Genomic DNA, 13,117 nt, shown 5'->3' on the forward strand with positions numbered 1-13,117 from the left:
GGCAGACGCTTAACCGACTGAGCCACCCAGGTGCCCCGACACATTCTCTTTTAAGTCAGAGACAAGGCAAGAATGCATACTGTCACTGCTTCTATACAGTAGTATCCTAGAGCTCCTACACATCTGATAAGAGAGAGAAAACAGGTTAAGATTGAAAAAAAAAAAAAAAAACAAACTACCCTTATTCTTGGAAAGTAGTACTGATGTAAAGAAAAAAATCTAGAAACTATTTGAATGAAGAATTCAGATTCTTTCTGATACAAAACAATGTACAAAAATTAATAACATACAGCAGCAGCAATCAAAAAAGATGTCATTTCAAAAAACTTTCACACTGTTGGGGCGCCTGGGTGGCTCAGTCGTTAAGAGTCTGCCTTTGGCTCAGGTCATGGTCCCAAGGTCCTGGGATGGAGCCCTGCATCGGGCTCCCTGCTCTGCGGGAGTCTGCTTCTCCCTCTCCCACTCCCCCGCTTGTGTTCCCTCTCTCGTTGTGTCTCTAATAAATAATATCTTAAAAAAAAAAAAAAAAAACCTTTCACACTGTTAACAAAGAACGTAAGTATTTAGGAACAAATGTAAAAAAACACATGTAAGAACCTTGTATATCATATAAAAGTTACTGAAACCTCACTAGAGAGCATCAAAGGCTTTTAAAAAGACAACCAGGTTCCTGAATGTGAAGACTCTACATTGTGAAATGTCAATCTTCCCTGACTGATTTCATCTAAAATTCAATGTATGTATTTCATCAAAATTCTGGACTTTTTTTTTTAAGGAACCTGACAATGTGATTTCTAATTTGATGTGAAATCGTAAGAGCCTAAGAGTAGACATAGAATTTTAAAAAAAAGAATGAGGGAAGACTCTTCTTTCAAATAATAAGCCTTATTGTAAAGCTATATTAATTAAAATATGTGGTAATGGTATAAGGAAAGACATGACCAAAGGAACAGAACAGAGCCCACAAACAGATCTACGTCTACCTGGGGGTTCGGTATACAGCGGTATGGCATTATGAATCAGTGAGGTAAGGACACAAAATGCCACATGGACCACTGGTTATACACACAGGGAAAAAATGTAGAAATCCCTCTCTTGATCTGTTTATAAAAATAAATTCCAGATGGATTAAAGGCCTAAATGTAAAAAGGTAAACTATAAAACTCATATAAGAGGATATCTTTTATACCATCAGAGTAGAAAAGGAAGTAAGACTCACACACAAAAATTTAAACCTTAAAGGAAAAGACTGATAAAATAGAAGTCACTAAAAAGCAAGTTAAAAGGCTTGCCACAACAGACTGGAAGAAGGCATCTCCAACACATAAAATCAGCAGAGGATTAGAGATGCAGAAATGAGAATTTCTACACATCAGTAAGGGCAAAAACTCAATAGAAAAATGGGCAAATGATATGAACAGATAATTCAGAGAAAAGAAAATCCAAAGAGTCATTAAACATATGGAAAGATGGTCGATGTCATGAGGAATCAATGATACCCATCACACTGGCAAAAATTAAGTCTAAAAACGTTAGGAATCAGCAAGAATGTGGAAAAACAGCAAATACCAACCACAGATGATAAGAATAGAAACAAACAGATGACCTCGGCAATAACAGCAGAATAAGCTACTCTATTGTCTAAGAATTCCACCTCCAGATAATTACTTACACAAACCTCACATGGGCACATAAAATTGGTACAAAGATGTATAATGTAGCATTGTTTATAATGGTAAAGGATCAGAAACAATAGGAGTGTCTATTAATAGGGAAACAAACTGTGGCACATTCATTCAATTGACTATTAAAATGAATGAATTAGACCTACATATATAAAACTGATAAATTAAAAAATTTAATGAAGAAAGCAAGTTTTCAATGGGATATGTACTATATGATACCATTAATACAAATTCTAAAAACTGTAAGACCGTATCATGCATTTTGTAGGTAAATACATATATAGGGAAAATAAAAAACTTGGAGGGGAAGGCTCCGCTTTCCATCTTCAGGTTGGTGGTGACCTCAGGAGACAGAGGGGAACTGACAGATAAAGGGTGCTTTATTTCTAAAACAAACAACAAAGATCTGAAGCCAGTGTGGCAAAATGTGAACATCTAAATCTACACAGATATTTGATATTCTGCACATTTCTATATATTTTAAATATATCACAATGTAAAATTTGTAAAGTGTGTGAGCAGTTCAGGAGGTGGTACAGAGAACAGAGGCTACTGCTCTGTTCTACAGAGTACTGACAGTAACAGCAAGGAGAGAAAATGGTAGCTTAAAAACAAACTAAGCGGGGGACCTCTTATAGATTAGAATATAATATGTGTGTATATGTACACACACGTGTGCACAGGCACAGTCATTTTCATTTGGAAACAGGAGGAAGCAAGGGAAGGGGTTCAAGGCAATGACTGGCCGAAGGTTACCGGCCGCCACTAAGCCTGTCTTAAGCACAACAGGACTGACTATCTAACCATCAGTGTCTGCAAACAAGACCCTGGTTTTTCCTTTTAGTATTTTTATTGTATTCCTTCCTCTAGGCTTATTGTGCTGGTTAGAATGTCTGTGAAACTTGATTAATAACAATGATGGACACGTGTTGTTTCTGACTTTACTAGAATTAAGGGGCAGCACCATGGAGAGCATGCGCTATGGATTCAGACTATCTGGGTTCAATCCCAGGGGCTACGTAATGTAACATGTGAGTCTCCTTCTGCTCATATTTAAACTGGTGAATGATTAGGACGAGTTTACTGTTGTCTGCTCCACATTACTGGTCTTACCTGGATGGTTTCTTCCAGGCGGTAGCACTCAAGGACCTGCAGTGTCTCTATAACCTGGTTTGGGCTGAACTGACACAACAGCTCAATGAACTGCTCCGTAACACACGGAGACATCTGCAGCAATTCTTGATTTACATGAATACCTTCCCTGAAAACATAAATGGCAAGAGAGAAGCATTATTTCATCGTATCTATAAATAAGGACACAGGTAAGAAGTATGTAAACCTTGAAACCAAGACTACCTTCTGGTGAGGTAAATCATGAATTCAAAGTCTCACTGTTACTTAGGTTGTTAGGGTGAACCGTGTATTACATCAGAGACAATATACATCACAACAGTACTCAGTTTACATTGAATAATTAAGGAAATAGTATCCAGTGAAAGCTCCTCTAAATAAATACCAAAGTTGAGTAACTCTATATATTAAATCATCTTCCAGTCTTAACAGGTGTCCCTACTATACTTCGCTCATAGTACCAATCACAGCATGGCATAATTACTTCTTTAATTATCTTTTTTTTAAAAGATTTTATTTATTTATCTGACAGAGATACACACAGCAAGAGAGGGAACACAAGCAGGGGGAGTGGGAGAGGGAGAAGCAGGCTTCCCGCCGAGCAGGGAGCCCGATGCGGGGCTCGATCCCAGGACCCTGGGATCATGACCTGAGCCGAAGGCAGACACTTAACGACTGAGCCACCCAGGCGCCTTTAATTATCTTTCTTAATAAAGACGATAAACTCTCGGAGGGTAGGCACCAGGCACCCTCTTATTAACGAATTCCTAAAGCCTGCAACAGTGCCCTGCATGTTGTAAGGGCTAATTATTTAGGTATTGTTAAAACATATTTAAAAAGTGGATGAACAACAGGGTACACAATATTTATGTGTTCATTTGTCTTGTATGTCAGCTATTCACAAAGCCCCACTATTCACAATGCCCACCAAGAGCTAGAGATACTGGGACACCTGGCTGGCTTAGTTGGTAGAACATGCGACTCTTGATCTTGGGGCTGTGAGTTCAAGCCCCACACTGGGCGAACAGCTTACTTAAAAAAAAAAAAGGGGGGGCTAGAGAAATAAGAGTATTATTTTTATCATGGTGGACACTCAACTACCAGTGGCCAAAAAGAACTATTTAGAAAATCAACTACTGCTCATCACAGAACAAGAATCATCTCTGTAGCTTCAAAAGAAGTCAGTTCCTTCTGAGAGCCCTATCTTCTCTTCAAGATTCCCCAACTAAAGCTCCTTATATAAAGAATCAGAATAGGGTTAATAAGATACAAAAATGCTTGGGAAACTAGCCTTCTGAAGAAATGTTAAGGCAGATGGTTTAAAGCAACACCTCTCAACTTTTCTCACATCACGGCCCACAGAGAAGGACGGTATTCGTATGGCCCATCAGCGTAAAGTGAGACTGATCACAGGGGACTATGGGTGCCCCAAGAGCAGAGTGGATGGGTCTTCAGGTACACCTGTAACCCAGGCACAGCACACCAACAGCCACGGGAGGGAATCTCTGGACTCCACTGAGATTAATCTGAGGTTATAAATACTCTGCAAATGATGGTATAGCTCCCCTATTTTTAAAAAGTAAGAGATTTCAGTTACAGAAAGAGGACTTATATTTAGACATAGGAAATCTTTCCTAAATTAAGAGTCTTGTGACACTCCATCCGGACCAGAGGTTGAGTGACGAACTCATTAATTAAGTTCTGCTGCTTGGGGCTGTCAATACTTGCTGATGGGCTAATTCAGTGTGTCCTCAAATTGGCTGTAAATCTCTAAGACCAAGTGTCCTTACTTTTTTCTTCTCTTTTCTTTCTTTTGTATTTCACAACTGCTTTTGACACAGAATTTGGTAACTGGTTATTCCCTATGTAGACTATCACCTTAGTTTTTCCTAAAACTTGTCTTCTGGGAAGGCAGAATTTGAAAATTATCTTTTTAAGTGTCCATGTCCCAACTACACAATACACTCTGAGAGCAAAGGCTGTGTGGCATTCGATGTCTCCCAGCATTCACATAGTCTTGGCACAAAAGAAATAAGTACTCAGTAAATGTACACTGAATAAGAACTGAATTAACTGGCCGTAACACAGTGGATTGCCTTCGGAAAAAGGGAACCAAATACAGGATAGAAGGGTGAGAATTACAAGGACTAGGGCTCTGAAGTCAGATTGAGCTATGAATGAATCCTGTCAGAAAGTTCTACATGGACAAAATAGAAAGTGCACATGATAATGCAGGGAATTGATGGTTCTTTATGGAGGAGTAAGGTTTTGTCTCAAGAGAACGCTCAGTAAAAGAAAAAGGGAATGCTAATCAATGATCCTTGATGTTAAAGTGCGTCAGTGTTCTTTTCAGATGTTTATACCACATTGTAGGCAGTGTTAATATTTTATCTACATCAGACTTGTGTTATTATGTCTTATAAATGCAAGACTATGGAGCAAATTAAGACTAGACGTAAGCATCTGCCAATGAATCCCAGTATGTGATTCTTTCCAGAACGTTTACTGATAAAACTCTTTACAAGTACTGAAGATGTGAATATGCATCAAACCAAGCAAATCTCTCAAATAGATTTTGAGGCATTCATTTCTGAGAGAAATAATATGTCTGCTGGGAGATGACCAGGCAACATCAACATAGTCAAAACTTTAATAAATAAGCTAACATTAATGAATTTACATTTATTTCTGACTGCTGCTTATCCAGTCTTGCACATAAATATAATTTGTTATATCCATTTCTCTATCCAAGCTACTTTTGTTACTCTTCTATTAGCTACCTGCTTGGCCACTGCTAACTTTAATGTATCAAAATTATGTATTTTAGACCTAAATCTTATCTTTTAAAATGTTTTAATATTAATTTTAGTACTTTAATAACAGCCCTGACTTACAGGATATGAACATTTAAGCATATGTAAAAGGTAGACTTTCACAAGGCACACACAAGACTTTTCTCTTGTCAGCTTTAAAAGAAAGCATATGTATGCCTTGTCAAATACACACACACCACGCACCAAAATTCAGGTTGGGGAAAACATCCACCCTTACTCAGGTTGTGAAAATAATTTAGATTTATGATCTTGTACATTTGGCTATTTCTGGGGAAGGGTAAACTATGTATCAGTTTTGAATAAGTTACATCATTAAAATGCCTCTAAAATTCAAATTCTCTTAAGAATATTTGACAAAGAAAATAAATGTTGCATGGGAATGAAGAAAGTCTAGCCTAGTCTCTCTCCTTCACTCTAAATATCGCACAAAAATAGGCCATTCTAGACTACTCAAAATTTCTGAGGAAGAGAGTTTCACAATCTCCCTGTAACTTGTTTTGACAATTTAGGGCCACCTTAGCTTAGCCTAAATCCTGACTGCTTGAATTCCCTGCTCATCCCCATAAATCCGGATGGTGGCATATTGATGACTACTTGGTACCTTTTAGACTGAGAATTCAAACGCATCACTCAAAACACACAAGAGTAAAGACAATTATTCTCCCTGTAGTTTTCATTCTCATCATGTTGTTTTACAAGGTTGTTAAGCTGAACTTCCAGCTTTCCATATACATTCCACGTTAAAAATGCCACAGTGTAGGGGCACCTGGGTGGCTCAGTTCATTAAGCATCCAACTCTTGATTTCGGCTCAGGTCACAGTATCAGGGTTGTGGGAATGAGCCCCGCGTTGGGCTCTACGCCAAGCATGGACACTGCTTGGGATTCTCTCTCTCCCTCTCCCTTTGCCCCTCCCTCCCCTCCAATTTAAAAAAAAAAAAAAGCCACAATGTAATCCCAAGTCATCTGAACAAAACATAAATGAATGTGCCAATCTGCCTGGGCAACACTGTTAAGTGTGATTCTAAAGATAGCAAAGACAATACCTACAAAATGTATATGGAATTGTACCAACAGTAATGTCCCACAAACTGGACAGGAGAGGCTTAGATGGAAACATGACCTGTCGCAAGAAAGAATTCAGTACTGTGTATCTCCAGGATGGCCCTCTACTTTGTGCAGAGCTGCCAGTATTCCTCACAGAGAACCACACTCCCTCATCAACTTGTATGAGGCACAGACCAAAGCAGACAAGTGCACCATTCTGTCTAATGGCAAAGATTCTGCCACATCAAATCAATGTTAATAGCAGATGTAAGCTAGATCTGCAGGGAACTTTTTCACTTTCTCTTTCCCTAGTATGACTACTAATCAAGTGTCAAAATGTCCTCCCCAAATCTTTTTAATTTTTTTTAAGGTTTTATTTATTTATTTATTTGACAGAGAGAGAGAATGTGAGAGAGGGAACACAAGCAGGGGGAGTGGGAGAGGGAGAAGCAGGCTTCCCGCTGAGTAGGGAGCCCGAGGCGGGGCTCGATCCCAGGACCCTGAGATCATGACCTGAGCCGAAGGCAGACGCTTAATGACTGAGCCACCCAGGCGCCCCTCCAAATCTTAACAGAATTCTTGTTATCTCAGATATTCACAAAAAAACAAAGTATTGTTTTGAATGTTCTCCTGCAGAAGCAGTAAAAATGGCTTTTATAAGCTAATAGAAATAAGAGCCTAATGATTTTCACAGAAAATTAATTTAGCTCCATAACCTTATCAAGTATAAAGAGTACCCGGATCATTCCAATGCTGTACAGACTAAAATTAAAAACTCAGAGGGTTAGCTAAAACAATTTTTCCAAAATACCACTATTAATAATGGTAATAAGAACTCATGAGATTATTTGCAATGTGCATTTTCTTGCCACTGCAAAGCTCTCCTTAACACTAAAATCTGCCAGTAATCCCACTAGCAAGAATTGTTTCAATGTGGCCTAAGTCAAAGAAAGACTGGAAAGGTGCAGGTCCTGCCACTTCAGCGTAGTACCTAATTTTCAGGTCTGGATGAGACGCGTGATGCCATTCTCTCCCCAAAGGGATGGATGGAATTGGAGACAAAAGAGATGCAGTTCTGTGACCCCGCTACAGGGACATTCTTTACACAGTTTTCAGAAATAGTTTTTGAACTGATGCTGGGTCAGACTACTATAAATCTAAGGTGACATCCACATATAATTCTGAACATATAGAGAACAGACACATTTAGTTTCTGGTTTGGCATGTAAAGAGCTTGAAAGTTAACACTTCCAGACTCACAGGAAAAATGCTGAGCAAACTGAAAATCAACATCTCGTCTTTGATCTACCTGAGCGCTGAGGTCATGGGGCAAACTGCCACCCCTAAATTAGAGAGCAACAGACAGGTGGATATAAATAATCAGAGCTCACTGGAGTAGAAGCCAAGAGCAGAAACCACTGCTGCTGGAGCCAGTACTGGGGTAGGAAAATGTAAACTGTAAATGACAAAATGCCAGAGATTCAGTGTGGACAAACTTAGGAGTTAAATATTCTAGGGAGCCAAGTCTTGGTTGGGGGGGAGTTCCCACACTTTCTTGAATTTCACCTCGAGGAGCCACCAGGTTCTCACTGTGAAGACTGGAGAAAAATCTAGTCATGCTTCCAGTAGAGAAAAAAGTAGCCATTTAAAAATATATCCAGAGCATTTTGTTCTTAACAAGGCCTGCTGTTACAGACTGATGTCCCCCACAAATTTCCTATGTTGAAGTCCTAACTCCCAGTAACTCACAATGTGACTTTATTTGGAAAAAGCGACTTGTTGATGTAATTAGTTATGTTAGGATGAGGTTATGCTGGAGGAGGGTGTTCTCATAATCCAACATAACCTGTATCCTTAAAAGAAGGGGAAATTTTGACACAAACATATGTACAAGGAGAATGCATGTGAAAATGAAGGCTGAAATCAGGGTGATGGCTTCTGCAAGCTAAGGAATGACAAAGATTGCCAGCAAATCACCAGAAGCTAGAGGAGAAACATGGAACCGGCTCTTTCTCACAGCCCTCAGAAGGACACAACCCTGCCAACACTTAATCTTGGATTTCTAGCCTCCAAAATGGAGACAATAAATGTCTGTTGTTTAAGCCACACAGTTGTGTGCTTTGTTAAGGCAGCCCTAGCAAGCTAATACAACTGCCTTCAAGGAAAACTATTTTACTAGAGCCTAAAAAGCTGAGGGAAGAGAAATAACCAAAGTCCTGCCCTTTCCAGCCTTCCTGTCTCACTTAAAGGGCAGAGGGGCTACTGAGAAGTCTTTGGGAGGGTCACTACCCAGAGATACAACTGACCAAAAGAATGAACACTATATCTACAGGACTACAGAATGCTTCCCCTTCACCGTAATTCACCACCACATCAACAGGGCACGCCTATATAATAACAGAGAAATATAACTGAAAGAACTACACAGCTCAGACTTTAGTTAAACTCTCTAGGGAAACCCAAAGCCAATCATGGGAACAGAAACGAGGACACCCAAGGAACTTTCCCCTCAGACAACTATGGCTACAGTAAACAGTAAGCACAGCCTTACTCCTAGCCAGATAAACATAAAGTCATTCTGACGGCCTATTTGCCTCAGTTCCTTTTATGCCGTACCTCATTTCAAGCATTCAATAAAAAGTTACAAGACATCTTAAGAAACAAAACAAGGATATAGTTTGAAGAGACTCAGCAAGCATCAGAACCAAACTCAAATATGGCAGAGATGCTGGATTTATCAGACAGGATTTAAAATATCTATGATTAATATGCTGAGGGCTATAAGGGAACAAGCAATAACATGTAAGAACAGATGGGTAAAGAAGGTAGAGAAATGGAAACTCTAAGAAAGAATCAAAAGAAAATGCTAGAGATGAAAAACATGAATAAGAATTCGTTGAATAAAATGAAGAATTCCTTAGATGGCTTCATCAACAGCCTGGACACAGCTGAGAAAAGAATCAGTAAGCGTCAAGGTATGTCAGTAACATGTCAATAGAAATTCCCGAACTGAAATACAAGGAAAAAAAAAAAAAACAAACCTGGGGGCAAGAATAGAATATCCAAAAACTGTGGGATAAGTATAAAAGGTAACACCATAAAGAGAAGAAAGAGCAAATGGAACAGAAGAAATATTTATAGCAATAATGACTGAGAATTTCCCCAAAATTAATAACAGATCCCAAACTACCCATCATGAAGCTCAGAGAACACCAAATAGGACAAACAGCAAAAATCTGTAACTGGGCTGATCATATTCAAACTGCAGAAAATCAAAGACAAAGAGAAAATCTTGAAAGAAGTCAGAGGGAAGGAAAACACCTTACCTATAGAGGACCAAGGATAAGAATTACATGAGACTTCTCTCCATAAACCATGCAAGCAAGAAGAGAGGAGAGGGAAGTATTTAAAGTGTTGAAAGAAAAAAAACCCATTCATCTGTATCTAGATCCATCTGTATCCAGCAAAATTATCTCTCGAAAGTGAAGGAGAAAATATTTTCTGAGACAAAAACTGAGAATATGTCATCAGTAGACCTGCCTTTCAAGAAACGACAGAAGTTCTTCAAAAGGAAGAAAAACGATATAGGTCATAAATTTGGATCTACATAAAGAAAGAGCATTACAGAAGGAATAAATGAAGGCAAAATAAAATGTTTTATTTTTCTTATTCTTAGCTGATCTAACAGAAAACGGTCTGTCCAAAACAATAATACTAACTATGTATTCAGTGATTATAGCTTATGGATAAGTGAAATGAATGACAGCAATGTTACAAGGAACAAGAGGGAGGAATTAGGAATCCTCTGTTACAAGTCACTGACACTATGCATGAAGTACTATGATGTTGATAATGGACTTGGATTAGTTATAAATGTGCATTGCAAATTGAAGGAAAACCACTAAAAATATATACAACTGATATACTAAGAGAAAAAAGTGCAATCATATAAAATGCTCAATTAAAACCAAAGGTAGAATACCAAGAAAAAAAAGAAACAAAAAACAAGGGCAATAAAAGCAATGAGTAAAAAACAGTAACATAAGTAGAAAAGAAAGGGTAGGATTATAAAAGCCACACAGAACCTTAAAATTTGTTTGTCTCTGACTTATTTTGCTTACCATAATACACTCTAGTTCCATTCACATCATTGCAAATGGCAAGATTTCATTCTTTTTGATGGCTGAGTAATATTCCATAGTGTATATATACACCACATCTTCTTTATCCATTCATCAATCAATGGACATTTGGGTTCTTTCCATAATTTGACTATTGTTGATAATGCTGCTATAAACATCAGGGGGTACACGTGCCCCTTCGAATCACTCTCTTTTGTATCCTTTGGGTAAATACCTACTAGGGCAATTGCTGGATAATAGGGTAGTTCTAGTTTTAACTTTTTGAGGAACCTCCTTACTGTTTTCCAGAGTGGCTGCACCAGTTTGCATTCCCACCAACGGCATAAGAGGGCTCCACTTTCTCCACATCCTTGCCAACATCTGTTGTTTCCTGAGTTAATATTTAGCCATTCTGACTGGTATGAGGTGATATCTCATTGTGGTTTTGATTTGTATTTCCCTGATGATGAGGGAGGTTGAGCATTTTTTCATGTGTCTGTTGGCCATTTGTATGTCTTCTTTGGAGAAATGTCTGTTCATGTCTTCTGACCATTTTTAATTGGATTACTTATTTTTGGGGTGTTGAGTTTGAAAAGTTCTTTATAGATTTTATCCATTATGTCATTTGCAAATATTTTCTCCCATTCTGTAGGTTGCCTTTTAGTTTTGGTGGTTGTTTCCTCTGCTGTGCATAAGTTTTTTATCTTGATGAAGTCCTAGTAGTTCATTTTTGCTTTTGTTTTCCCTTTCCCCCAGAGATGTGTCTAAAGATTTTATTTATTTATTTGAGAAAGAGAGAGAGAGAGAGAGAGAGAGAGAGAGAGAGAGAGAGAGAGAGAGAAACAGCATGAGAGGGGAGAGGGTCAGAGGGAGAAGCAGGCTCCCTGCCGAGCCAGGAGCCCAATGTGGGACTCAATCCCAGGATTCTGGGATCATGACCTGAGCCAAGGGCAGAGTCGCTCAACCTACTGAGCCACCCAGGCACCCCAGAGACATGTCTAGTAAGCAGCTGTGATAGCCATGGTCAAAAGGTTGCTGCTTATGTTCTCCTCTAGGATTCTGATGGTTTCCTATCTCACACTTAGGTCGTTCAACTACTTTAAATTTATTTTTGTGTATGGTGTAAGGAAGTGGTCTAGTTTCATTCTTCTGCAAGTGGCTGTCCAGTTTTCTTAACACCATTTGTTGAAAAGAATGTCTTTCTATTAGATATTCTTTACTGCTCTGTCGAAAACTAGTTGACCATATGGTTGTGGGTCCATTTCTACATTCTCTATTCTGTTCCATTGACCTAGGTGTCTGACTTGTGCCAGTACCATACTGTTTTGATAACTACAACTTCATAATATAACTTGAAGTCTGGAACTGTGACACCTCCAGCTTTACTTTTCTTTTTCAACATTCCTTTGGCTATTCAGGGTCTTTTCTGGTTCCATACAAATTTTAGAATTACTTGTTCTAGCTCTGTGAAAAATGTTGGTGTTATTTTGATAGGGATTTCATTCAATATACAGATTGCTTTGGGTAGTATAGCCATTTTAACAATATTTGTTCCTCCAATCCATGAGCATGGAATGTTTTTCCACTTCTTTGTGACTTCCTCAATTTCTTTCATAACTGTTCCATAGTTTTCAGAGTACAGATCTTTTGCCTCTTTAGTTAAGTTTATTCCTAGGTATCTTATGGTTTTTAGTGCAACTGTAAATGGGATCAATTCCTTGATTTCTCTTTCTGTGGCTTCATTATTGGTGTATAGATGTCAAAAGATTTCTGTTGATTTTATATCCTGCAACTTTGCTGAACTCATGTATCAGTTCTAGCAATTTTTTTGATGGAGTCTCTCAGGCTTTCTACATAGAGTATCATGTCTTCTGACAAGAGTGAAAGTTTGACTTCTTCCTTGTTGACCTGGATGCCTTTTATTTCTTTTTGTTGTCTGATTACAGAGGCTAGTACTTCTAATACTATGCTGAACAACAGTGGTAAGAGTGGACATCCCTGTCATGTTCCTGACCTTAGGGGAAAAGCTCTCAGTTTTTCCCCACTGAGGATGATATTAGCTGTGGGTCTTTCATATATGGCCTTTATTCCCCCATCTTCTTTTTAAAATAGCTTTTTCACTATGTAAATGTTAATACAGGTATCTTAATATTAACTACTTTTTTCTTTCACACTATTTCCTTAAAAAATATTTTCCAAAACTGAATCACTGGATCAAAACATATGTATAGATTGAGAGCTCTTAATAACATATATAAATTAAATATATATATACAATACATATATTAAATTGCTCTCGAG

At 38.3% G+C, this 13,117-nt stretch overlaps 1 protein-coding gene across 9 annotated transcripts in view; it reads right to left on the reverse strand.

Annotated features, from left to right (window-relative positions):
* The window catches only part of VPS8 (VPS8 subunit of CORVET complex), a 267,080-nt gene that overhangs the window by 98,926 nt on the left and 155,037 nt on the right, over window positions 1-13,117 (reverse strand). For all 9 annotated transcript variants that reach the window (XR_003608764.2, XR_003608763.2, XM_028100887.1 and 6 more), the window contains one exon: window positions 2,799-2,946. Coding sequence is in view for 7 of the 9 variants with exons in the window: in XM_028100887.1 (XP_027956688.1) it covers window positions 2,799-2,946 (148 nt within the window). In the remaining 2 variants the exon portion in view is untranslated. The remainder of the gene's footprint in view (window positions 1-2,798; window positions 2,947-13,117) is intronic.

This window comes from Eumetopias jubatus, unplaced genomic scaffold (assembly GCF_037043125.1).
Source record: "Eumetopias jubatus isolate StellerSeaLion01/CBP00866 unplaced genomic scaffold, mEumJub1_p1.0 scaffold_1, whole genome shotgun sequence".
NCBI lineage: Eukaryota > Metazoa > Chordata > Mammalia > Carnivora > Otariidae > Eumetopias > Eumetopias jubatus.